We start from the raw sequence: 27,400 nt of genomic DNA on the forward strand, positions 1-27,400 counted from the left end.
TTTGGGGCTTTTCCACCCTGGATACCACTCAAAACTGGAGTGCCGATGTCCCACTGACCTGTCTTGAGAAGGTGAACCACTCTCCGCTGCTTGAAGAATGGGGGATGTGGAGCCAGCCACCACTTCTGTCCGCTCCTGATGGTCCTTCTGAACCTCCTGCTGGAGTTGAACAAACTGGTGCTGGATTTTTCTCCACCGGTCCTCCTGACGCCTGATCTCCTGCTCAGCCTGGGCATCTCGCTCTGCTTGCTGTTGCAACAGGCCGCGAAGGAGACTATTAAGTTCAGCCACACTGCCGGCATCTTCAGATTGGCCACCTGCTGCACCCGGCTGGTCACCAACATCCGGGGAAACTTCTGGGCGGCTCTCATTTGGAGGTTTCTTTTGCCTGGTTGTCATCTTTGTGCTGCCTCCTACAGGCCTTCAATCCCACTTCTGACACCAAAATGTCACAATGAGATGTGACCAGAGTGGCCTGGTGTACATAGAAGGCAGATGACTCTTAAGTTCAGGGACAGGTTTTATTCTCTGGTCTCACACTCTGGCTGCACAGCTCACACATGCCCTCCTTCACACTGAGCTCCTTCTTTTATGGGCTCCACTTAATTGGCTGGCCACGCCCAGGAAGGAAGTCACATTTAAACAAACGTTTCAAATAATTACAACAAAAGATCGAAATGTCTTGTAAATAATACAGTTAAAGTCCTGCAAATAAAGACATACATAAATAAACAAACAACTGAAATCATTACAACAAAATGTATATACAAAGAAATCCAAATTCTTTTCACTTCCTGTGCCCAACTATTAAACAGGAAGTAAAGGCCTTGGCCACCATTTTGTTCCTTGGGCAACAGGAAGAGAAGGTGAGAAACATTACAAAAATCAAAGAAGTCTTAAACAGGTTGTGATTATGCATTATGTGTCTAAAAGTGATGAATTATGATAGACCGGTGAAGGGTAGATAACTACTTTGTCACAGTGTGGCTGACATCTGTTCCTGCAGCTCTGCCTGGTAGGCTAGGAGCAGAGAAGATGCATTCAGGGCTTTCACCGATTAGGCAACGGCCTTGTAGCCCTTTTCGGTGAGAGTTGACTGGAAGCAGTAAGCTTTCGAGGGCAGGTCGGGGCCCGCGGAAGTCATGGTGGACTTCTGCGTCGGGTGCAGGTGGGATGCCAGCAGCGGTTCGACTGGAGGGATATGCGAAAATCCGTTCTCCTCCATGTTGGCCCAGTCCAAAGCCGAGCCTCCCAGGACGGGGCTTTTGGCTAAAAAGGGGGTGCTCCAGGTCCTGGTCGCTTCCAAGCACTCAGGGAACACTGGCAGCAGCTGTCTGCTGGAAGACTTGGCTTTAGGCAGTCTTTATCCCTCATAGCGAGACGTGGTGGTCTCAGTGAGGGCTTCAGGCCACTTAATGCTCAGCTTTTCAGCTGCTCTTCTGCAGACATCGTGCAGGTCCATCGCGGCAGTCGGGTTTGGGAAGCAGCCGCACGCGTCGCCCGCAGCCAGCGGCTTTGCAGCCGATGGCAGAAGGAAAGGCTCGCTCTCCTCCTCGTCCTCCTCAGAGCCGAGGCTGATGGACTCGTCTCCGGAGTCAAGCACTGTGTCCACCGTGTCCTGGAACTCCGGGGGCGCTGCCTCCTGCTCCTCCATGCCCTCGAGTGGCGCGACCGCATCCAGTTGGTCGCCCCAGCTCATGCCTGCCACCTCTCCCTGAGTAGATTCCTCTGGTAGTGGAGGGCTGGTTACCCCCAAGACCGGGTCCGCCTTGGACAGACTAGCTTGGCGCGCTAGTCTGCGTCTCAGGGTCTTGAGGGAGAGGCGCGCACAATGCTCGTAGCTAGCCGGAGATGCTAACGCGTCCTGGGCATGTTGCAGCCCCGGACACGCAGCACAGGCAGAATGGGTGTCTGCCCCGGCAATTTTGCTGCCACATGCGCAAGCTCTAGGCAGAGGTCTGACCGTTTCCATGGCGAGGAAAGGTTCAGGCTCCATGACGACTTTGTCGACTCCGGTTGAGAGCGAAGCACGAAAAATACTAGTATGGTGACTAGTTCTAACGGGTGCTGTTTGGAGACAAACCAACCGCGTAACCCAGACAAGCTATGTAACACCGACTAGCGTTCAGCGACCGAGTTGTTAGCTCGCTCTAAGAACAGTTAAGCTAGCTTCGGACACTACACCTGCCGTCTGAGGATGCTTTTGGGAGCGAAAAGAGGTGTTAGACTGAGGAGAGAAGATGGCGTCCGGCTCTTATAGCAGGAGGAAGTCCCGCCTCCTGAGAGCAGGCGTCACCTTCTGTCTGCCAGTCAAGACTGGCGTAATGAAAAAGAGCTTCTGGGGGACAGCGCAGGGGGCGTGTCCCATAGTGAGATACCGAAACGAATGTTGAAAGAGAACTTTCATGATCATAAAAATATGTAGATTATTTTACCTTTAAGAAATCTGAAGTTTTTTTGCCAAAAATACTATGGGATAAATTGAAATTTCGGGTTTGCTTCGGGCTCGGGCCTGCAAATCAAGTTAATTGGTCGGGTTCGGACCGGGTTCGGCTTTATTGCCCACGGGCCTGTGTCGGGTCGGGCTGGATTTTTTTAGGCCCGATCTTACCTCTAGTAGCTGCAAGGAAGCTCCTTAGGCGGGCGGTTGTCAAACAGGTCTTTATTAATGTTTCTGTATCTCAGAACGGTTACAGCACGAACCAACAGGCACAGGCAGCTTCTTCTAACTCCAGCGAGAACGTTCACCAAAAGCACACGCACACACACCCACAGATAGACCCCGCCCCCTCTCTCCCACCAGTCACCAGCCCACCGCTGATTGACATACACTGTGGTGTAGCATCTGGCAGAAAGAAGGGGTGCCAGCCACCTGCAGCTCTGTCCAAACTCTGGGTCGTTACAGTATGTAGTGTTTTAGAGTTGCAGGGAATAACTCTCTTCAGTACGGATGTGCTGTGTTAACTTCTTTTATTAACATAACGGGTAGCAATTGCTTTTAACAGAAGGCTTCGTGCTTCGTTCATATCCCATAATGCATTATTCTTATTGTCAATACACAGGGCCGGCCCTGGTCTTCCGGGGGCCCTAAGCGAAATTTAATTTGTGGGCCCCTAACTGATCAGCAGCACCAACAAAGCGTAACTGTTGTTGTTATATAAATGAGATCTAATTATTAATAATACATTTTGTGAAAGTGTTAATGCTGCTGCACAAGAATTGAATACAGTATATTGCTTGCATGCTGGACGCACATTTAGTGGTGCCAAACCAATTTTAAAAGTGCAAAGAAAAAAATATGAATGACAAATGTATATATACGGTATATATATATATATATATATATATATATATATATATATATATATATATATATATATATATATATATATATATATATATTTTAATGTAACTTTAGGCACTCAACAAATGACCTTCACAAAAGTCCAAATAATTAAAAACAGCAACAAATAACAATAAAACCATCCAAGATCACACTACAGCTCAAAGAGCTGCTTTGAAATGAAAGCAGTCATTTACAAATATTAAATTTTCATTCTTCTTGCCTTAGCGGCCGCAAAGTGGTTTATGATGTCATCTAATTCTTTCCCCACTTGGTGGTTGATGCTGATCATGGCTGGTCCTGAAAGACGCTCCTGTCCCATAGTTGACCTTAGATATGTTTTAATTAATTTTAACTTGGAGAAACTTCTCTCTGCAGATGCGACTGTTACAGGTATTGTACTTGCTATTCTGAGCCCAACCCAAAAGTTTGGGTATAAATCAGTCAGCTGTTTTTCCTGGAGGTAACAAAGAAGCTCAAATGTAGTCATTCCATCTGGAAGATTTGGCAAGTTTCGGATTTCGTTAATTAATTCTCTCCAGTCCAGGTCACTCAAATTGCCATCAGTCAAAGCATCACCTAGAACCTCACAATTTTTAGTTAAGGTCTTCTCATCCATGATGGGGAACTTGTAAAGCACACTGAACTTGTCCCTTACATTTGTAATGGTTTCAAAACGGTCTTGAACAGATTGAATAGCAGTATCAACAACAATGTTAAAGAATGACACCTCAAGCCTGTACAGAGCATTAGTGATGGATTCGTCAGGAGCTTCATAATTAAACTGTCTCTTGGTGTTGCGCAAGCGTTTTTCTTTTAGAACTGCCTCCACATTCATCTTCCCACATCGCTCTTTTGCCATCAACTGGGCCTCAGCAAATCCTGTTTTTCTGTACTCTAATAGCATTGTTTTGGTTTTATCTATTAGGGTCACAGCTACATCAATCTGCATTGTTGGAGATTGCAAAAGCTTACTCGTTTTGTTTATGTTGGATAAGACCATGTACCAAACTACAGTACAAATCTGAAATTTGTACAAGCCTAACTCATCAGCAAGGGACTGTGCCTCAACTCTGGTTGTTGCATCATTTGTCTTTTCTCTGACATCGATCAAAGCTTCTCGCAATTTTTCCAGGTGTTGATACAAAGGCTCAATACTATTAAGTCTGCTCTCCCACCTTGTTTCTGACCAGGACTTAAGAGTTATTTTGGCATGTTCCTTAAGAATAGACCATCTTTGGGTGGCAGAGGAAAAGAGGGTGTACAGTTTTTGCACCATCCCAAAGAAACTGATGGTTTTCACTGACGTTTTAGCAGCATCTGCAACCATTAGATTTAGGGTGTGGGTTCCACATGGAACATAAAGTGCCCTAGGATTTTTTTGTAACAGTCTTGCTTGGACCCCTTTGTTTTTACCCTTCATATTTGACCCGTTATCATATGACTGGCTTGTGAACTCATCAAAATTAATATTAAGTTCTTTAAGTCTCTCCAAAATGTCATTAGATAGCCCAAGACCTGTGGTGTTGAGTACTGGCAAAAAACCTAAAAAGTGTTCTTTTATTTCAGGATGACTTTTTAAGCTGACAATCCTTACAATTACTGACATCTGTTCTTGGTGACTTACATCAGGAGTGCAATCCAGGATGATGGAAAAATATTTTGACTCCCTAATTTCAGTAACAATTGCACTACAGATTTTTTTGCTGATGACATCAATTAGTTAATTTTTAATGTTTTTTCCCAGGTAAGTGGTATGATCATTTCCATCTGTAATGCGTCTTACATGGTCCTGGAGAACTGGGTCAAATCTGGCAAGTAGCTCAACTTCTTTTAGGAAATTTCCATTACTTGGGGTATTCAGTTTGTCGACTGCACCCCTCAAGCCAAGGTTCCGTTCAGCTAGAGACTGGATGATGGCAACTAATCGAACCAGTACTTGTCTTCATCTGTTTTGCTCAAGCTTGAAGTAATTCCATTTCTGTTTTATCAATAGTTTTTTCTGTTTTTATTCTTATCTCTAATTTCCATGCCATTAGATTGTGGATGTGGTCTTCATTTGTCTCATGGGATTTCAAATTTTTTCCAATATTTATCCAATCATTTTGTCCATCTTTGATAAGTCGTGAAGATTTTCTTGAGAACAGTTTACAGGAAAAGCAGTAAACTGCATCATTTTTTACAGAATACACTAGCCATGAGCGTTTTATTTTTTCACCATTCGAAAGCTGCCGATGTGTATGAAAATGACTAAAACTTCGGTTCGAGGGTGATTTTGGATAGTCGAAGTCTTTATCAGTTTGAAGAGGGCCTCTTTGCACCAAATCCAGTCTTACTTGATCAGACAGTATGGTTGGCCATTCAGCTGGATCAATTGGGTTGGAGGTTGCTGGAATTTTTGATCCAATAGGCTCCTCTTCTCTTGGAGCCTCTGGAACATAAGATAAAAAACTTTAACAAAAGCAAACAGTGAAAGGTCAAACAGTCCAATCAAATCTATATAACAGTTGTTGTGATGCTGGAAGCAGAAAGTTGGAAAGAAGTGCCTTCACTTTTGTGTGTGTGTTTGTGTGCGCGCACATGTAGGGCTTTCTTTTAAGTAATAATGAAACAATAAGCTTAATTTAGGTTCCATATTGGCTACATTTGAACTTACCAGCAGCAGCAGCATCAACGTTTTCCCCTTCAACACAAGATGTGGGTACAGCAGTTTCTTCTGCTGCTTAAAAAACAATAATTATTATTATACGATAATCAATGATAAAGCTAATAGAATTACTATAGCAGAATACTTACAGACAACACAGCTGCCATCATCTTCTCCAGGGGTCTCTTCAGCTGCTGTTAATGAAAAAAAAGGGGTTATGCAGTCACTTTTTTTAAATTACTTTACAAGTTATTATTATTAGGCATTACCTGAGATTACATCTTCAGGGATGTCAGGAACATCTTGGGATGTGGATGCCGCACCACCTCCAATGCCCAGATACTTTTTGAGTGCTCCTGCATGGCCAAATAAAATTCATTACATTATTATCAATAGAAGCTTAAGAGCCTATTTAATGCCAATAGACTTAACTTACTATTTCTTTATAATTAAAAATTACTATACAGCCATTAACTATGCAGCAGTTGACCTTTCACTGTATTGTTTTCATTGCAGGTGTATTGTATAGTTACTCCTCATCTCTTAGGAATGTTAGAAACTGTTGGCTGAGGAAGAACTGTGCAAAATATCATCATTATGTAGAACCAAAACTGCCAAAAACAATTAATAAATAAATGTACCCATTTATAAATATATATCAGTATATTCATATTTTATGTCATTGCAAGATTTTAAGGCACACTCATTGTTGAAAAAGTCAGACTACCTGTCCTGTTATAACAGAGTAACAGCAGTTTTTAGATTGACATAAACCGGAAAATGCAGAACGCACTAATATGTGTTAGCAAAACAATTAAACAATACGATAACGTGAGTTAAAACAGTTATCCGCCCATTATTTACTTTTCTTTGCTTTCCGCGGTTGTGGAAGCTCATATCAGACCTCGTCTTTTTTAGAAACTTGGGTATCAGAATTTATTTCGACTTTTCCATCGGAAATGATGCCAAACGGGGTCGTTTATGTGCAAACTTGACCTCGAATCGATCAGTATTTTTAAGTAAATCGCGCAGCTGCAAAAAAGGCTGGATGATGTAAAAATACGGCCCCAACATCCTTCAAGCCTACCTTGGGATTCATGTTTAATTTCTTCATCTTTTTCTTCTTCTTTCTTTTTTCAGCGCCCGATGGATACAATCTCTGACATGATGATGCTCTCTTGTTGTTGTTTTGATGTGACAAATGCGTTCGTGCACACTGTGCCAGGCTCAGACGCAATGATAATGACCAATCGTTGCTAAGAGTGGTGTAACTTCATTATTTGGGTTGCCAGATTGGTACAGGTGTGTTGAGGTGGTGGGGTCATTGAAGTGCAGGGAATATTCTTTTGAACAACATTTAGAGCGCACGTTCGTACGGACCTGCTATGTAATGGGTTGCCAGATTCGGGCCCTTTTTTTTTGTACTACTTCAGCGGAAGGAAATGGGTTTTTGGGGACGCTTTCTGCAAGATGACAAGATTCTGCTTCAACGTGAACTTGTACTGCAGCATCGGGTTCCTCACCTGTATTAGTGTGTACAGGTACCTGGCCATCGTCCATCCTCTGAGAATGATGGGAAGACTAACTGTGACTCGTTCTGTGCTGATCTCAGTCCTTGTTTGGCTTTTGGTGAGTGTTCAAAGTATGCCAGACATCTTTTTTCCAAAATCAGTCAATGGCACAGAAAAGTGCTTTCACTCTACAAGCCTTGAAAAGACTGAGGATTACCTAACATACAGCCTTGTGTGGACAACCACTGGATTTTGTATCCCATTACTCATCACTCTGGGCTGCTACGGACATGTGACTTTTTTTTTTCTTTGTCGCAGGAACACTATAAAGAAGACACTGAGACAAAAGTGTGTGAAATTTCTTTTCATCTTGATTCTTCTTTTCTCTGTCTGTTATATTCCTTATCACGTGTTTAGGAACCTAAGTCTCTTTTCTAGAATTCAGAGCAAACAGAATATCTGTGTTTGGTGGGATAAACATGTTTTTACAGGTCATCAGATCAGTCGGGGGCTTGTGTGTCTGAACAGTGCTCTCAATCCTCTGGTTTATCTTCAGATGAGTGAAAATATTCTCACTGACATCCGGCAGCTGCCACAACAAGTTCGTAAGATTTTCCATTGTATGTTTGTGTGCAGCTGGAACAGAGTAGCTGTGTCACAAAGTGAAGACATTTAGAATTTCTTTCGGGTTCAGAAACTCCTGAAAAAAAAAAAAAAATATATATATATATATATATATATATATATATATATATATATATATATATATATATATATATATATATATATGTATATATATATATATATATGATGCAAAGCTAGACATATGTTTAGAAGGAATCTGTTTTTGTGAACATGACAAAAATGTTTGGTTGAATTTGTTTCTGAAAATAAAAAAAATCTTATTGTACATTTGTGAAATGCTATGTTGCAGCATTTACTGAATTGAGGAGGGGAATCATTGCATCTCTGCTGCAGATCAGTATAATTACAGTACAGACCAAAAGTTAAGGTGTGTCCAAACTTTTGGTCTGTATGATGCAGGTGTCACATATGTGTTGTACTAAATTTAAGGATTTATCATTTAATTTTTTATTACATGAGTCAACTGAAATGTTTTCTTTATTGTTACTTGCTTTTTAGCTAATAAAATTTTTTTATTTTTTTGAATGTTTTGTTTGTTATTGTTGTTTTGTAGTACACAAATCTTCTATCGAACTTAAACAAAACCATAACCTAAAGAAAACTCTGTAGTTCTTTATAGAATTAACCTTAAAAAATGCTAAAACACCACAATTTTTATCTATTTTGTAATCTTGTTTTATTTTTAAGTTGAAATTCTTTTCTCTTTGATATGTGATGCAATGGGTTGTAATCACAACGGCTACTTATACCGCAACGACCTCACACTGTAACAGCAGAAAAGTTCTGTATTCCAAACATCATAAGTCAAAGAGATTTCTAGAAAGGTCTATGTTACAGATGCTAGTCCTTTGAGTCAGCATAGTTGAGTTCATCTAGACCTATGCAATACAGCAGCTGCAGTTGGTGTTATGGTAATAAGCAGGAGAGACGGGATTTATGGCTCTTTGGAGGGAGCAAAATCTTTTTCAAAGAATCATTTAAAAACTAACTAATTTAGCTCTTTTTATGTGTATTCATGTTTAGGGAGCCAGTCTGGAGTATATTCATTTTACTAACGAGTTATGTGGGAGATAAGTAAGATAATTGCGATTGTGGTAAGTGGGTGTAACCCAAAGCGCTTTAACACAGGCGCGCAGATCATAAAAAAAAAAAAATGAGGCCAAGACGTGGTACCAGAAAATAATTTTATTTCAGCTAAAATATATTAAAAACCTGGGACACATATCACAACGGGGGAGGGAGAATTGGGAAGGAAAACCCTTCAACGGCCGAGGCTTACCAACAGAGCGCTGGGCCGACCCACGTGGAGGAGAGTGGCAACAAAATTAAAGACAAAAAGAACACCCCACTCTGTGGCAAGCACACACACGTGAAAAAAAAAAACAAACGAAACCAAAAACTAAATCCGCACATGCCCCAATTGAGCTTCCACCGTTGTCGCCCCGCCCCTGCACTCTCCCCTAAAAAAAAAAAAAAGGGGGGGTAAACCAAAAACACAAAACATATTGTTTTGGAGCATCAAAACTTCACTGCCCACCCTCACTCATATACTAACACACACACACCATAAAACCAAAAGGTAAAAACAGGATAAAACCAGCACAGCTGTTACGGGTCCTTGGGAGGGCGTGGCACCTCTCAGCAGGTCCTAGGTCCAATGAGCATTGAGAAGAGAGCGATTGAAGCCGCTCTTTGTTGGTTGCAGCAGAGGCCAAGAAGAAGAGTGTCCGAGCTCAGAGTGCAGCCTGAAGCCCACTGGCAGGAGCTGGAGCATCAAGGCCTGGAGTTGACAGCCACAAGCAAACTCAGGATCTTCAGACACTCCGTGCCCTGCAGTAGAGAGGAGTGTGTCCCGGGGGGTAGAGAGGTGGAGCTGGCAGCCAGAAGCAGGCTGTAACTGCTGTGCAATAAACTCTGGGAAGCCAAACAAAAACAGCAGTGGTGCCTCTGCTGCTCCTACATGTAAACAAATCTGTTAAAATAATAAAATTAACAAATATTAAAAACAATAAATATTAAAAACAGGAAAAGGCACAGACCATCCGCCAGACTAATCAATGAGGAGAAACTCATCCACACCTTGAGCTTGCTTGGGGGAGCTCCAGATGCCAGAGCCCTTTGAGCTAAAAACACATTTTGTTTTTTTTTTAAAAACTCCAAAGCAGATTCACAGGGAGACAGCATCACCACACTTACCAGGAATCCCAGAGGATTAGCCACCATGAAATGGGCGTGGTGTGAGCACCACACACCAAGTGTTGGGCAAAACCAATTTTATACTGTTCCCAGGTAGTCGAAGAATAATTATCATCCGGATGAATGAATGATGCATGACATCAGCCTCTTCTGGAAGAAGCGACGCTCAAAACACTCTGCTGAGGTACTAACACGCCATGTCCGACTCTCAAATCTCGCTGCAGGACCTCTTGGTCTTAACTGATGAAGGAGGCAGCATGGCCTCCTGGTTTTAAGGCACAGAGATAAAAATGACACTCCTAATGTGCGTTATAAAATATGCTTGAGTACAGTCTATTGCTCCGAATAAAAACTAAAAACTCTTTATGTTGAGCAATATCCAATGTTCTTTAATACATTTTTACAAAGAAACAGAAATGATTCAAAATGTTTTTTTCGAGAAAGAATCAGTGACAGACATTCTTCAGCCACGGGGACAGGTGGGGTAGAAGTTCTCTGTATTTTCAGATACTGCAGATTCGCAGGTCCCTCTAGTCCCTAAACCCCTAAATACTAGGGGAGTACTGTAATACAATTGATTATCTACTAATAACAATAAACAAATGGCCCAATCTAACTGTTTTTTTTCTTGATTGACCTTTATATTTTGATTATAGATCTATTTAGCCATCACATGTCATATTTAGGAGCATTCAAAGTATTCAGAGTTATACTTTTTTACACATTTTTTAGTGTTTATTAATCATTTATTCTACCTTGGACTTCTTCATTCTTGTCAGGCATCTAAACATACATCTACAAGAAATCCAGATAAATGTAAAGATAAACAATCCAACTGCTCCAAAGACTGCCATCACATCTAAACATTGGTAGGCATACCACGACAGTTTATATGACTCTGTGTGAAGGTGGCCAGCACCCTTGTGCCTCATGACAAATTCTATCCAGAAAACAGCCTTGTCCATGGGTTTAATTGGTTGATCGCGATAAATCTGGGACAGTTTTATCATGTTCTGCTTGTAGGGTTCTGTTGGGTCCAGAAGATTCTTTAGAGAGTTTGTCACAGACTGGACATCCATTGCTGTTATGTCAATGATTTCGGCCACACCATGGGCCTCCATACGCACCAAGTTATCATGCTGGTCAAAGATTAGGGGAATACCTAAGATTGGTACTCTGTGAAAAATGGCCCTGTAAAGGCGTGACAAAGAGCCTGGTTTTGGGATGGCCAAGGATATCATTCTGAGGCAGCCATTTGACCAGCATTGTGTTACAGCGTACATTTAACACCAGTGGAAGCTTTAGATGATGCGCCAACAGCACTCCAGCTGGAAACACGGGGTCCGTTAGAAAAACATCATACTTGGTTTGGTTCAGTTCCTTTACCAAAGTCTTGTTCTCCATTATGCTAGCAGCCAGATTTGCCACAAGCTGCTGGTTTTCTTTCAGCAATTTACTGAAATATCTGTAAAACTCAAAAAGTCCCCATAGCGTGCCTTGGTATTGACGGCCCTCTAAAGTATTCCTCAAGAAAGTGGCCATGAAGGTTTGGCTCTCTACGTTTTGGGGCTTTTCCTGAGGGATGGTGATGGAGGTGTAATAAGGGGAAGATTCAGAAATTTACCAGCTGTTTGATGAGCGGAGGATTGTGATTTGATGGCCCTTTGAGTGCAACACTTCCAGTATTTTGATCATGTTTGTCCAATGGCTTTCATCCATTGGGTACACAAGCACTTTCCCACTCTCTCATCCGGAATTCAGGAATGTTGTAAATAATAGGAAGAACATCAAGGCTGTAAATGAAGACATTTTTGCAAATGAGATATAATACACAATTATTACACTTTGAAGGTTCTCAATTATCCAGGTGAAGTATTGAAGTTGAGTCACAACAATTTACTTTTTCTTTGAAACATTTTACTGCTCATTCAAGTGGATTCATCAGTCTGAGTGATGCAGGATTCAGTCCACATTCTTGCAACTGGGTGGCTCATTAAAGGGAAACAGAGGGCAAAACAGTGAAAAGCCTCTCCTCTTGTAATCCTCCTAACCCAAACATAAAATCCTCTTTACTACTGTTTGCTTCATCAACTTGCAATTGTACTTTAATTTTTTTTTTTAACAAAGCTGTGGACACTATGCAAATGTAAAAACAGGAATGAAGTGGTCATGTTTCCTGATTCAGGTTAATCTCTGATTGAGCAGCAGCTCCAAAGAGCAGGCTGGTACAAGTCCAACTTGCTGCAGGCAGAGAGTTAAGAAGTTGAGTTACGGTAATTTTTTAAACAAAATCGCTCTGACTGCATGTTCAGTTCAGAAACATATCAGTTGAGAAAAATAAAACTTTTAGCAAAAGCAACTTTTTCAACAAGTGGAAAGCAATTTGTTTTCAAAATTTAGCATTAATATTGTTATGATTATTTATGTTTATTGTCTTTTTTAAAATGCTCTGCGCTTTCAAATAAATGTTTGCATTTTTTTGCACATAGGATTACAGGGTTTGCACCCTGCAGAAACACATAAATTTGCACACAAATGTTTTTTGCAAAAACATGAACATGTTGGTTCTGTGCACATAGTGATTAAGTAACAGTGTGTTGCTACGGCAACTTGACACACCCTGAAACATACCTCTGTTTTTGGAACCGAAAACTGATTTTATCAACTTCCTTAGCCTCAAACTTACCGTGGGAGCTAGCATAACCTGCTTTCTGAAAACTATTTTTTCAATATTTGTCTAGTTTTTGAGTCAATGTAACAAACCAATTTCCTCGTTGTGGGATCAGTTAAAGTTCTATCAACTAAAGTTTAGTTTAACAGCTCATTTGAAGTTAACCCCCTTGACGTCTGAATGTATTTCCAACTATGAAAAAATAAAAATCACAAATGTTTTTGGTTTCAAGTAGATGCTGAGCTAAAGTAAACATAATAGGGTTAAAGGTGATGATTCACAGGCCTTCCCATCTTCCAGGATTGTGCTGACATGTCCTCATCTTCCCCAGTTTGCTTGGGGGGAGGGGGGATTCTCTTGGCTGGTCATGCTTTGAACACCTCATTCAGAGGGCGTCCAGGTAGAATTCTCACCAATTGTTCAAACCTCCTCCAGGGTTTACTCTTGGTATGGCTGAGCTTCACGTCTTATTTTGAAGAGAAGTTTCATCCACCCTGAGATGAAGGCTCATTTCTGACATCTGTGAACTCATAGTTCCACTCCTGTCATCTTTTAAACTATTTTTAAAAACGTTCCCTGCGGTCTTTTATTTATGATTATGCCACTCACATCCAAAACATCTCTGACTAATCCATCTTCCAAACCCGTTTAAACTCTTCCAGGGTCATGGGGTTACTGGAGCCTATCCCAGCTAGTAAATGTGGGGCATACCCCGAGCAGGTCGGCAGTCAATTTCAGGGCCACACATTCACACACATCCCATTTTAAATGCATTACATGCATTAAATATCTACTACAGTGATGCGGAGGAGGTTTTTTATTTAACCTTTTGTTCTTTGTTTAGTTAAAATGCATTACATTTATCAGAAGTAAACCCAAATCAATACTGAAGCAGTTGTTTCAGGCACACCTGATCTTGTCTCATCATGGAGACACAGCCGGACCTGGTTAGTCCCTGGATAGGAAACCGCCTGTGACTTTCAGTTTCTGTAGTGACCTCAAACACATTCAAGTGTTTTCATGTTCCAAGTAGACAGTAATGAGTCAGGAGGAGCATCCACTGTAAAGCAGAAGCCTGATTAGACTGTTTAGAACCTGAAGAAAAATACACAGAGCTGATGGAAGAAGATGCTTTCTTCTTGACAATGTAATTACTCATAAATATAGACTTTCTTCTTTCATAAATGCATACGGTACACACACACACACATCACATTAGATTCATTAATGATTGTCAATTACAGTCAAAAGGAAATTTACTTTGTTCCTTGATAGGGATTGGGAAGTTAATGTATATAATGCGACTGCTATTGTGCTTTTACTTTAAAAAATATATACACACATACACACACACACATGTTTATAACACATAGTTGCCAGTATTTACATTTTTGTCGAGTGAAAAAAATCGATTGCTTATTGATTATCCTCAGAAAACATTTTTGCATTATTTCAGTAAACATTAGCATGGATTTAAACTGCCCTCTAGTGGTGCAAAAGCAGAAGTTCATCTTCACCAGTGTTCAAAACAAGCTGTGCTGAGCGCTCCCTCCTCTGCTGCAATCCACATCTCCTAAAATCACTCCTCACATCCTGCTCTGCCTGAGAGGAGGCGGCCTCCTCACAGCAGGTGCTCGTCTTAATGGATTATGAATGCTGTCCTGTTGTCTGACGTCACCCCAGGAGGGGAGTGGAAAAGGGGGACAGTACATGAATCGCACTGCACCAAACAGAGGCACAGATAACTAAATGATGAATAATGATCAAGAATAGAGAAGAGAGGGAGAGTGGAACTAGAAGAGAAAAGAGGACAGAACCCCAGTGCACCATAGCTTCCCCTGCTTCAAACTTCTAGCAGCCTACCAACAACTAAATGAAATTGTTGTTAAGTTTAATTCAAACATGTTAACAGTAAGGTAAATATTCTCTGGTTACTATCTAGTCTGATAATAAGCCTGTCCAAAAAGGAATGTTTTGAGCCTTACTTTGAACGTGGAAACTATGTCGGCCCTCTCTTACATGAGCTGGGAGCCTATTCCATAAAACAAGGGCCTAGGGGCTAAAGGCTCTACTTCCAGCTGTGTTTTTACTAATTCGGAGACCGCTCACCAAAGAAAGAATATGTAAAATGTAACAAATAAATAAATAATAATAAGGGTCGGTCATTAGCCCTCAGTAAGGCTCCCCGGAACCCCATGCTCCCAGAGCATCCTCAATAGGTCGAATGCTATTTCCCAATCAACGAAACACATATGGACTGGATAAACGAACTCCCACAAACCCTCCAGCATCCCAAAGAGGGTGTAAAGCTAGTCCACTGTTGTTCCCGGATCTGAGGTTCGACTATCGGTCGGACTCTTCTGGCATAGGCTTTTCCAGGGAGGCTGAGGAGTGTGATTCCCCAGTAGTTGAAACACACCTTCCGGTCCCCCTTCTTAAAAAGGGGATCCACCACCCCTGGCACCAGAGACCTTGCGTCCACAGCTCTGAACAGCAGCAGAGACAATGGAGGTGGAAAACATGGTCCACTTGGACTCGATGTCACCAGCCTCCCTCGGTACCTGTTTGAAGTTCTTCCGGATGTGGGAGTTAACGACTTCTCTGACGGATGGCTCCACCAGACGTTCCCAGCAGACCCTCACAGTGCGTTTGGGTCTCCCAGGTCTTTCCGGCTTCCTTCCCTGCCAGCGAATCCAACTCACCACCATGTAGTCATGGGTGGACAGCTCTGCCCCTCTCTTTACCCGAGTGTCCAAGACACAAGGCCGATGGTCGCCTGAAACAACTTCAAAGTCGGTCATTGACCTCCTGCCTGTGGTGTCCTGATGCCACGTGTATTGATGGACCCTTTGAGCTCGAACATGGTGTTCGTTATGGGCAAACTATGACGAGCACAGATGTCCAACAACAAAACACAGCTCGGGTTCTGGTCAGGGAGGTCATTCCAACCAATCACGCCTCTCTAGGTCTAATCCTAACAGAGATTTATGCATGTATCCTAATTGAATGTATTTTGCTTTGCTTGATTTTGTTTAATCAAGAACAGGGGTTCTCAAAGTTTTTGTGGCGGAGGCCCAAATTAGGAACTCAACATTAGACTGGGGGCCAATTTTGGTGAACAAAAATGGATAAACGTGTACAATTAACCAGGCCCTCCAGATGTTTTCCCAGTAGCTTCACTGGATTTAGCCATTTTTGGAAACATCTGGTGTACAGCACAGCCTCATTGTAGTTGTTGGAGCTTATTGTTGTGCTCCTTGCTTAGGGATTTTTTGATCTCCTCAGTTGAGTTTTAAGCCCTTTTACAGAGATTTTTATCAAAGTGTGGTTACTAATTCTCTTTATGTTACTTATTTTCTCCTTCCTCCATGAAAAGGGATGTAGCATCTTTATTAAATTTAGTTTTTTTATATATAAATACAGCTCAGAACAAGATCTAGCCTTTGTTAGTTATGCAACACAAAAATACATAAATACAGATTAACAAGCATTCTACAAAGAAACTCAATGCTTTTACTGAAATTTTCTTACTCAAGAACATTTTTAAAAAACACTAAAACTCTGGACTCCTCCCCTCCTTCGGCTGCTCACTACACTGTCTGTGACTCTGAGACAATCTTTTTTTTTTCTTTATGTAATGAGGTGGTCACATGAATGCAGCATGCATAACATGCACATGTTTCCACATGAAATAAGAAGGATGAGCTTGTTTCAGACATGGGTGTGAACACAGCGGAAAGAGAAGCAAAGTGTGGCAACATGAGCGGACACTAATACAAATGGGGACTCAACCAAGTGGAGACCTGATTCCAACTTTAAAAAGACAGAGCTGGTCACTCAACAAATCCAAAACAAAACAAAAACACCCCACTCACATGCATATACAAATTGTGCCACAAGGCCTCTAAGTCCCAGGAGCGCCTGCGCAGCCATTTGATCGGCCGCAAGGGAGGGGGGAGAGGATACACCGCTGTTCAGCAGCTGACCCGTCGGTGGAGCAGAGGACGGGGACCTGTGAAGAATCTATAAATCTTCCCAACGACGGCCACTTTCAGTAGCCATTTTCATAATGGCTACTCATTTGGTTAAAATTTTAAAAATGCCCCCCACCCATATGTCTCAGTTGATAAAGCTGCCCTCTATGTGGTTTCTCATGCAGACAAAATAATAAAGTGACAGTTTAAGGGAAATAATGCAAGAACTTGCAAGAAAGTGTAATTGCTATGGCCTCTATGTGGTGCTATTGTACTTGAAAACAACTTAGAACATCTGAGGCTTATAGAAAAGTACAGTATGTAAAAAACTAGAGAAAGAATTATTTTACATTTTAATCTAAATAACAAATTCAGCCTTTTTAGTTGTTCCTGTGTGTCCTTGAACGCCTGTTTGGAAACATAATTTTTAGAATATGACCCAGAAGTAGAAACATTTTGGTATTTTGTGAGGTGCAGACAATACATAATGAGACACATAATGAGAAAACAGGATTCAAGCAAAGCCCTTCAGGGGCCTTTACAGCTGATCACCAGATGATCTGCCTTCAGTTTTACACCAAGCCTTTTTGTGGAAAACATAAATTTAAGTGTGTCTAACCCCAATACATCAGCCTCAATATTTAAAGAATCTGTAAAGTGATCACTAAATGCTGTGGATTCAACCTCCATTGAGATTTTCGTTTAATTGTTATGAGTAGTGTTCCTGCCCTAACCTTCAGCAGCTGGACAAAGCCTTAGTCACTGGTGTAATTACACGCAAAGTGTTATAAATGCAGAACATACAGTTTCCAAGTCCTTGAGATCCATCTTAAACATTTTCTTAGAATACGGTCACATAAGCCAAAATGCCACAGCATTGCCACGTAAATATTGATTTTTCTGCAAATTCAGCAGAAAAAGTGGCCACGCTGTGGCATTTGTTATCAGGCGGCAGTATTTTTTGCCGACCCGCGGTGCCTGTAGTTTTAAGAAAAAGTTCAAATTAAATGGTGACTGGACAATTTCTTGACATCGGTCAGTGGCTGCCCAGGCACGTTTGGAGGCAGCGGGGTGGCAGTACAGCAGGTGGGTGGCAGGAAGGCAGCAGTGCGATAATTGACTGATGGGAGGGTCTCCAAGTCCCCCAAAATCCTCTGATGATCAGTGGTTTCAGACTGCCACCCTCCAGCCAGCCCGGTGCTGCCGTCCCAAATGCCACCGGTCGATTGCTAGAAACCGTATGGTAGCAGCGCAGGCACTCAGCAATGGCCAGAGGTGATTTGGTCAATTTGGCGATCCCGGCATCCATAAGTCAAAATGGGGATGGGGGATTGATAGCAACAGAGCGACTTAGAGACCTGCATATTGACGAATCGTGGTTGATGCTCAGAGGTATACAAAGAAGACGGAACATTGAGCTTTCTTGGAAGGCTTTTTGTTTTGAAAGTTGTAAATTGACAAGATTATAATTTGTGTTAAAAATTTATCTGTGAATGACCAGTAATGCAAAATGAATTTTGTATCACAGTAACAGAAAAAGGGGGAAAAAAATTCTCTTACTGTAAACAGAGAAAATAAATAAGGAATCTTAGAATGTAAAATATGAATAACAAACACCCTAACACCAAACAGCTCTTGTATTATAGTTTTCTCTCTGGGTGTGGCTTTAACAGGAAGTTTTTCATGTTGGGTTCTGCTTTCATTTCTTTCACTTTAACTCAGACGCAGAGGACAGCAGTTCGACTGGCTCTTTTCCAGCAGAGAAGATGAACCTAACCAATTGTTCTTCCAACTATGGAGACATTGAAAACAAGCTGCTTCCTGCTCTTTACACCATCACATTCATCATTGGTTTTGTGGGTAATGCATGGGGGCTGAAGTTGTTGCTGCAGAAATGGCAGAAACTGGGAAACATAAATGTTTTTGTCCTCAACCTCGGACTTGCCAACGTCTTGTACCTGTTCACCATTCCTTTTTTGATGGTGTACTACTTCAGCGGAAGGAAATGGATTTTTGGGGACATTTTCTGCAAGATGACAAGATTCTGCTTCAATGTGAACTTGTACTGCAGCATCGGGTTCCTCACCTGTATTAGTGTGTACAGGTACCTGGCCATCGTCCATCCTCTGAGAATGATGGGAAGACTAACTGTGACTCATTCTGTGCTGATCTCAGTCCTTGTTTGGCTTTTGGTGAGTGTTCAAAGTATGCCAGACATCTTTTTTCCAAAATCAGTCAATGGCACAGAAAAGTGCTTCCACTCTACAAGCCGTGAAAAGACTGAGGATTACCTAACATACAGCCTTGTGTGGACAACCACTGGATTTTGTATCCCATTACTCGTCACTCTGGGCTGCTACGGACATGTGACTTTTGTTCTTTGTCGCAGGAACACTATAGAGAAGACACTGAGACAAAAGTGTGTGAAATTTCTTTTCATCTTGATTCTTCTTTTCTCTGTCTGTTATATTCCTTATCACGTCTTTAGGAACCTAAGTCTCTTTTCTAGAATTCAGAGCAAACAGAATATCTGTGTTTGGTGGGATAAACATGTTTTTACAGGTCATCAGATCAGTCGGGGGCTTGTGTGTCTGAACAGTGCTCTCAATCCTCTGGTTTATCTTCAGATGAGTGAACATATTCTCACTCACATCCGACAGCTCCCACAACAAGTTTGTAAGATTTTCCATTATATGTTTGTGTGCAGCAGGAACAGCGTTGCTGTGTCACAAAGTGAAGACATTTAGAATTTTTCTTTGTGCTCAGAAACTCCTGAAATGTCTACCACATTCTCTGCGTAAAACCTTTTCTTTGTTTTTACTCCGTTTGGAATTATGCCTGTAAAAACAAACATTTCACCCATATATGTGATGCAAAGCTGGACATATGTTTAAGAAGGAATTTGTTTTTTTGAACATGACAAAAAATGTTTTACCCTGGTTGAATTTGTTTAAAAAAACAAATGTGATTGTAATTTTGAAATACTAGGGATGCCACAATTCTCAGTTGAAAACTGAACCGAATGTTGCAGCCTTTACTGAACTGAGGAGGAAGGGAATCGTTGCATCTCTGCTGCAGATCACTATAAATACGATTCAAGTGTCAAATATGTGTTGTACTAATTTAAGGATTTATTAGTTAATGTTTGGTGTTATGGTAATAAGCAGTAGATTTAGATCTACTGTATAGATAGTAGATTTATGGCTCTTTGGAGGGAGCCGAATCTTTTTTAAAGAGTCATTTAACCCTGGTGCTATCTTAGATGACCCCACCATTACATTGACGTGTTATTCCTACCATGACTAAGGTGGAAAGATTTCATGTAATCCATGGACACCAGTGAAGATCACAAATCATTGAGGAAAAAAGGTTCAGTGCACTGTCTAGTGGGTCTAGATCAGTGTTTTTCAACCTTTTCAGAGCTTCCGTACACGGCACACTTTAACCTTAAAAAAAAATCCCGCGGCACACCAGCATCCAAAAATTAAAAAAAAAGGAGAAACTCATAGTCTGTATTGATCTACAGCCCCTCCCTCCACAATCTCACATGCATTTTTGAGATAATTGTTACAGAAAAAGCTGGAAACTGCAGCTGTTTTTTTTCTAAAAGATGCAATAAAAGTTAAGTTAGAAGATTTAAAAACAGTTTGTGTGTTCGTTAGTTTCAAGACGTTTAACAACAGATCTCCTTTTGCGCTGTCACTCTCACAACCCAATGCATCATGGGAAATGTAGTGCATAAAACGGCCGAAGATCGGTTTTCGGAGCTTCATTGTTTTGTTCACTTATTCCATGGTCTGATACCGGATTCTGTGGAAAGCTACACCGCTAAAGACGAGCTTTAGCTGGTATTTCTGTTAGAACTGAGCGACTTTACGAGCTAAATCGGGACAAGGAAGTGAAGACTTTAAGCACTTCTGATTGGTCAGACCGATGACATGTGATTAACCCCCCCAACACGGGACTTTTCCAAAATACAGCCGAAGGTGCAGCTGAATCGCGGTACGTCATTCTTATCAAAATGTCTTTAATAAAATAAAATAAACGCAAAGAAAAGGTATTTTACGATCTTTTATATTCCTAACTCCTCAGTGTTTTATCAGGGCCTGTTTGGATGAACAGAGAGCAAAAATCCTGGAGATGGGAAATGTTTTTAGCTCAGTTAATGAGGGCAATTTCCCACGGCACACTTGGCCATCTCCCAAGTGTGGCCATCACCAGTGTGGCCATCACCAGTGTGCCGCGGCACACTAGTGTGCCGCGGCACACTGGTTAAAAAACACTGATCTAGATGACCCAACTCCCAATGTTAAAGTGCCTAGGATAGCACAAGGCTTACGAGACTGGCTCATTTGGCTCTTTTTATATGTATTCATGTTTATGACGCCAGTCTGGAGTTTATTCATTTTTCAAATGTGTTACTGGGGAAATAAGGAGGATAATTGCGAATGTGGTAAGTGGGTGTAACAGCCAAAAAGCAACAACACCACCCCGGGTACAGGGTACCCAAAGCACTTTAACACAGGCGGGCAGATCATTTTTCAAAATAAGGCCAAGAAGTGGTACCAGTTAAAAAATATTACAGCTAAAATATATTAAAAACAAGGGACACAAATCACAATGGGGAGGGAGAACTGGGAAGAAAAACCCTTCAAGGGCCGAGGCTTACCAACAGAGCAGTGGGCCAACGCACGTGGAGGAGAATGACAACCAAATAAAAATGAAAAACACCCCACTCTGTGGCATTCACACACGTGAAAAAAAAATAAACTAAACTAAATCTGCACATGCCCCAATTGAGCCTCCACCATTGTCGCCCGACACGCCCCGCCCCTGCACTCTCCCCTAAAAAAAATAAAAAGGGGGGGGGGGGGGGGTTTGGGGGGGTTATAAAAACAAGGGTCGGCAATATTGTTTTAGAGCATGAAAAAAAACTTCACTGCCCACCCTCACTCATACACTAACACAAACACACCATAAAACCAAAAGGTAAAAACAGGATAAAACCAGCACAGCTGTTACGGGTCCTTGGGAGGGCGTGGCCCCTCTCAGCAGGTCCTAGGTCCAATGAGCATTGAGAAGAGAGCGATTGATGCCACTCTCTGTTGGCCGCCTCAGAGGCCAAGAAGAAAAGTGTCCAAGCTCAGAGTGCAGCCTGAAGCCCACTGGCAGGAGCTGGAGCATCAAGGCCTGGAGTTGACAGCCACAAGCAAACTCAGGATCTTCAGACACTCCGTGCCCTGCAGTAGAGAGGAGTGTGTCCCGGGGGGTAGAGAGGTGGAGCAATAAAATCTGGGAAGCCAAACAAAAACAGCAGTGGTGCTTCTGCTGCTCCTTCATTTAAAAAAAAAAAAAAAAAAAACACACTGTCATAAAATAAAATAAAATAAATAAATTTTAAAACCAAAACAGGAAGAGGCGCAGACCAAACAAACAGATCACTGAGAAGAAACTCATCCACACCTTGAGCTCGCTTGGGGGAGCTCCAGATACCAGAGCCCTTTGAGCTAAAAAACACATTTTGTTTTTTTTAAAAAACTCCAAAGCAGATTCACAGGGAGACAGCATCACCACGCTTACCAGGAAGCCCAGAGGATTAGCCACCATGAAATGGGCGTGGTGTGAGCACCACACACCAAGTGTTGGGCCAAACCAATCTTATACTGCTCCCAGGTAGTCAGGGGAATTGCCTGCGGCTGTGCAGCATTATCATGCTACACGAAGAATAATTATCATCCGGATGAATTAATGATGCATGAAACCAGTATACTGAGGGACTGACACGCCATGCCCGACTCTCAAATCCCGCTGCAGGTCTTGGTCTTATGAAGGAGGAAGCATGGCCTCCTGGTTTTATGGCACAGAGAGAGAAAATGACACTCCTAATGTGCGTTATAAAGTATGCTACAGTACAGTCTATTGCTCGGAATAAAAAACAAAAAAATCTTTATGTTGAGCAATATCCAATGTTCTTTAATACATTTTTACAAAGCAGCAGAAATGTTTCAGAAGGGTTTTTGTCAAGTAAGAATCAATGACAGACGCGGGGGCAGGTGGGGTAAATGCTCTCTGTATTTGCGGATTCACGGGTCCCTCTGTCCCTAAACCCCTAAATACTGGGGGAGTACTGTAATACAATTGATTATCCACAAATTACAATAAACAAATGGCCCAATATAACTTTTTTTTAAATTCTTGATTGACCTTTATATTTTGATTATAGATCTATTTAGCCATCACATGTAATATTTAGGAGCATTCAAAGTATTCAGAGTAATACTTTTTTACAAATTTTTTCATGTTTATTAATCATCTATTCTACCTTGGACTTCTTCATTCTTGTCAGGCATCTAAACATACATCTACAAGAAATCCAGATAAATGTAAAGATAAACAATCCAACTGCTCCAAAGACTGCCATCACATCTAAACATTGGTAGGCATACCACGACAGTTTATATGACTCTGTGTGAAGGTGGCCAGCACCCTTGTGCCTCACGACAAACTCTATCCAGAAAACAGCCTTGTCCATGGGTTTAATTTTTTTGGTCGCGATAAATCCGGGACAGTTTTATCATGTTCTGCTTGTAGGGTTTTGTTGGGTCCAGAAGATTCTTTAGAGAGTTTGTCAGAGACTGGACATCCATTGCTGTTATGTCAATGATTTCGGCCACGCCATGGGCCTCCATACGCACCAAGTTATCATGCTGGTCAAAGACTAGGGGAATACCTAAGATTGGTACTCTGTGAAAAATGACAAAGAGGTTCAAATTGGTACACCGTGTGTGACAAAGAGCCTTGTTTTAGGATGGCCAAGGATATCATTCTGAGGCAGCCATTTGGGGGGTTAGAGATATAATAATAAAGATAGACCAACATGCCTTTACAGAAAATATTTTTGACTCTTTGAAAAAAGCTCATTTTGTCAGGGTTGTGAGAGAACAAGACTGGGATGTATGAGTGGGGAAGGTGCAACAGGATAATGAGCATCCCCATCTGAAAGCCAGTGTACATTTAACACCAGTGGAAGCTTTAGATGATGCGCCAACAGCACTGCTGGAAACACTGGGTTTGTTAGAAAAACATCATACTTGGTTTGGTTCAGTTCCTTTACCAAAGTCTTGTTCTCCGTTATGCTTGCAGCCAGATTTGCCACAAGCTGCTGGTTTTCTTTCAGCAATTTACTGAAATATCTGTAAAACTCAAAAAGTCCCCATAGCGTGCCTTGGTATTGACGGCACTCCAAAGTCTTCCTCAAGAAAGTGGCCATGAAGGTTTAGCTCTCTACGTTTTGGGGCTTTTCCTGGGGGATGGTGATGGAGGTGTAATAAGGGGGTCCATGAAATTAATTGTGGTGTGCCTCAAGGTTCCATCCTTGGCCCCTTGCTTTTTAACATTTACAGTACATGCTTCCTCTGGGGAATGTCATCAGGAGCCACAACATCAGTTTTCATAGCTATGCTGATGATACCCAGCTGCACATAGCTATGTCTCCTGATGACACAAAGCCAATAGAAGCACTTTGTCACTGTATTTTAGATGTGAAATTATGGATGGCACATACTTCTTTGCAGCTCAACCAGGAGAAAACTGAAATTTTAGTTATCGGTCCTGAAGCCAAGAGTGAGAAACAGTTTCTGAAGTTAAAATAACTTTCATTAAGTCATTCAGAAACAGTCAGAAACCTGGCTGTTATCTTTGACTCTAAGCTGACTTTTATCCCCCATATAAAACAGGTGGTTAAAACTGTTTTTTTATCATCTTAGAAATCTGGCTAGGGTCCGCCCGCTACTCTCTCTTGCTAATATGGAGATGCTAATGCATGCTTTCATCATGAGTAACATTGATTATTGTAACGCCGTGCTTGCTGGTCTTCCAAAAACCAACATTAGGAACCTTCAGCTTTTCCAAAATTCTGCTGCTCGAGTTCTCACAAAGACCAGGAGGCGGGCTCACATCACACCAATTTTAAAATCCCTGCATTGGCTCCCCATATGCTTCAGGATTGATTTTAAGATACTTTTAACAGTTTTTAAATGTCTTAACGGTCTTGTGCCTTCTTATTTATCAGATCTTTTAGTAAAGTATGAAGCCTGGCAGACCCTGAGATCCTCTGGCTCTGGTCTGTTAACCATTCCAGCCGTAAAAACCAAAACCTATGAGAGGCATCTTTTCAGCACTACGGCCCCCGTTTATGGAACAGTCTGCCAGAGGACCTGATAGCCGCAGAGAGCATTAATGTTTTTAAGAAAAGGCAGAAGACCCATCTTTTTAACCTGGCTTTTAGCAAATTTTTTACTACTTTTATTTATTTATTTAGTTATTTATGTATGTGTATTTATTTATTTATTTATTTGTTTGTTTGTTTATTTATTTATCCATTTTATCTTGTTTTATGAACTTGAACTGGATTTTTAACGCGTTATTTTAATTTACCTTATTTCAATGTTTTATTGTTTTTATCAATTTGTTTACTTTTTTATTCTCATTTTTATTTTCATTTTTATTTCCGGTGCTTCCTCAGCTGGAACCTCTCCCTCTGGGTTGGCTGCTGTTCAGCCACTAGGCCCTGGATGGGAAACTGCATTACCACTTAGCTGTGGTGGAGTGGTCCCCGCCTGTGATGCTGCATTTGGCTGTCTATGCAGCTGTTCACAGAGAGGGAAGTTCCAATTATCAGCGTGTCCAACATCTTGTTTTTGTGTTCAGCCTATTTCTCATTTTCTTTCCCCATCAGTTAGGGTGTGGGAGGTGTGAAAGGAGTGGGGGGCCCTATTTTTTTATTTTTGTGCTTGTTTTTATATTTTGTTGTATTTTTACGTAAACCCGCCTTTGTTATATTTTTATATCAAAAGTGCTTTATAAATAAAGTTTTGATTTTATTTGAAAGGTAAGATTCAGAAATGCACCAGCTGTTTGATGAGCGGAGGATTGTGATATGATGGGTGCGGTGGCCCAGAAGGGTCACAACACAACACATTAACTTACCCCACAACACAGTAACTAACAACACAACACATTAACTTACCCCAAAACACATTAACTCACAACACAATACATTAACTTACCCCACAACACATTAACTCACAACACAACACATTAACTCACAACACAACACAATAACTCACAGCACAACACAATAACTCACAACACAACACATTAACTCACAACACATTAACTCACAACACAATAACTCACAACACAATAACTCACCTCACAACACATTAACTCACAACGGAAGTAAAGCTGCAATGGAAGTGCTTTTATTCTGAAATTTCAACTGGCTGAGCGGCTAACTGCCTAACAGAAAGTAACGTCACAGTGAGCTGTGGAGGGAGCATGATTTTCTACAAGAGAAGCTAGCAGCAGCGTTGCCAGATTGGGCGGTTTTGGGGGTAAATTTGCGGTCAAAAATGCATAATTTGGGCGGTTTTAGGTTCGGTTCGGCCGGTTTTTTCCCGCTCATGATTATATAATAGCGGCCTACGTTAGGCCATGTGGCTGTTGGAGTTCTATGTAATGAAGCTCCGTGAACGGCAGAGCTTAATGGATCGGCTTCTGTCATCTAACCTGTTGTTGGGGGAGTGCAACGCCCCGCCTCTTAGAAATTGTGTTCTTTAAAGCCTGAAGGCCCGTAAAAACACCGGGACGAATTTCGAGCGCGATATTCGCCGACGTTTAACGCCTTGTGACTAAACAAAGGGCACCAATGTGAGTGTGCACACCGATGCGAAAAACGCCACGCGTAAAAGCGTCATTTTTTAAAAAACGCCTCGGCAGCAACTCAATGCATTTAGGCATGTAGACATGGTCAAGATGATCTGCTGCAGTTCAAACCGAGCATCAGAATTGGGAAGAAAGGTGATTGATGTGACTTTGAAAGTGGAATGATTGATGCTATCAGACAGGCTGGTCTGAGGATTTCAGAAACAGCTGAAAAGAAGTATATGTACAGACAATTTTCTGTGTATGTGTATGTGTATGTGTATGTGTGTGTGTGCGTGTGTGTGTGTGTGTGTGTGTGTGTGTGTGTGTGTGTGTGTGTGTGGAACGACAACATTTGGTTTACTTCAAATTTGGAAACAGAAGGTGGGAGCTTGGTTTTATTAGATCACATCAGGAAGCTATAAGTAGCTCAGAGCAGTTTAGCAGCTGAATACTTCCTGTAGACCTCAGCTCTCTAACAGACTGCTGCACCAGAGAGGATAAGATGAACTTTTATGCCCTTTACTACTGTTTGCTTCATCAACTTGCAATAGTGCATTAAAATTCTTTTTAACTAAGCAGTGGACACTATGAAAATGTAAAAAAAAGGAGTGAAGTTGTTTCCTGATTCAGATTAAACTCTGAATGAGCAGCAGCTCCAAAGAGCAGGCTGGCACAAGTCCAACCTGCAGAAGGCATGGAGTTAAG

General features: G+C 41.5%; 2 protein-coding genes and 1 pseudogene across 2 annotated transcripts; 2 read left to right on the forward strand and 1 right to left on the reverse strand.

Annotated features, from left to right (window-relative positions):
- The first annotated feature begins 5,129 nt into the window (after positions 1 to 5,129).
- LOC111947623 (P2Y purinoceptor 1-like) lies at positions 5,130 to 8,202 on the forward strand. The gene is made up of 2 exons (XM_023956249.2): positions 5,130 to 5,157; positions 7,393 to 8,202. The coding sequence occupies exons 1-2, from the start codon at positions 5,130 to 5,132 to the stop codon at positions 8,175 to 8,177; spliced, it is 813 nt and encodes a 270-aa protein (XP_023812017.2). The 3' UTR covers positions 8,178 to 8,202.
- Positions 8,203 to 10,550: 2,348 nt separating this feature from the next.
- On the reverse strand, positions 10,551 to 15,814 carry LOC110015296 (UDP-glucuronosyltransferase 1-2-like; annotated as a pseudogene).
- A 2,888-nt stretch (positions 15,815 to 18,702) lies between these two features.
- LOC110015389 (P2Y purinoceptor 1) lies at positions 18,703 to 20,094 on the forward strand. Its single transcript, XM_020704902.3, has one exon. It carries the CDS (start codon positions 18,754 to 18,756, stop codon positions 19,732 to 19,734), a length of 981 nt encoding a protein of 326 aa, XP_020560561.1. The 5' UTR covers positions 18,703 to 18,753; the 3' UTR covers positions 19,735 to 20,094.
- Positions 20,095 to 27,400: the final 7,306 nt, after the last annotated feature.

The sequence above is a fragment of the Oryzias latipes genome, chromosome 7 (assembly GCF_053564925.1).
Source record: "Oryzias latipes strain Hd-rR chromosome 7, Olatipes_Hd-rR_3.1".
Taxonomy (NCBI): domain Eukaryota; kingdom Metazoa; phylum Chordata; class Actinopteri; order Beloniformes; family Adrianichthyidae; genus Oryzias; species Oryzias latipes.

What these genes read in the sequence shown, in the direction of transcription:
- LOC111947623 (XM_023956249.2), top strand. Translation starts at nt 5,130, where the DNA reads ATGGTCCTGGAGAACTGGGTCAAATCTG. An exon ending in GGAGAACTGGGTCAAATCTG is followed by an intron (nt 5,158 to 7,392) that starts GCAAGTAGCTCA and finishes ATGGGTTGCCAG; the next exon opens with ATTCGGGCCCTTTTTTTTTG.
- LOC110015389 (XM_020704902.3), top strand. Translation starts at nt 18,754, where the DNA reads ATGAACCTAACCAATTGTTCTTCCAACTATGGAGACATTGAAAACAAG.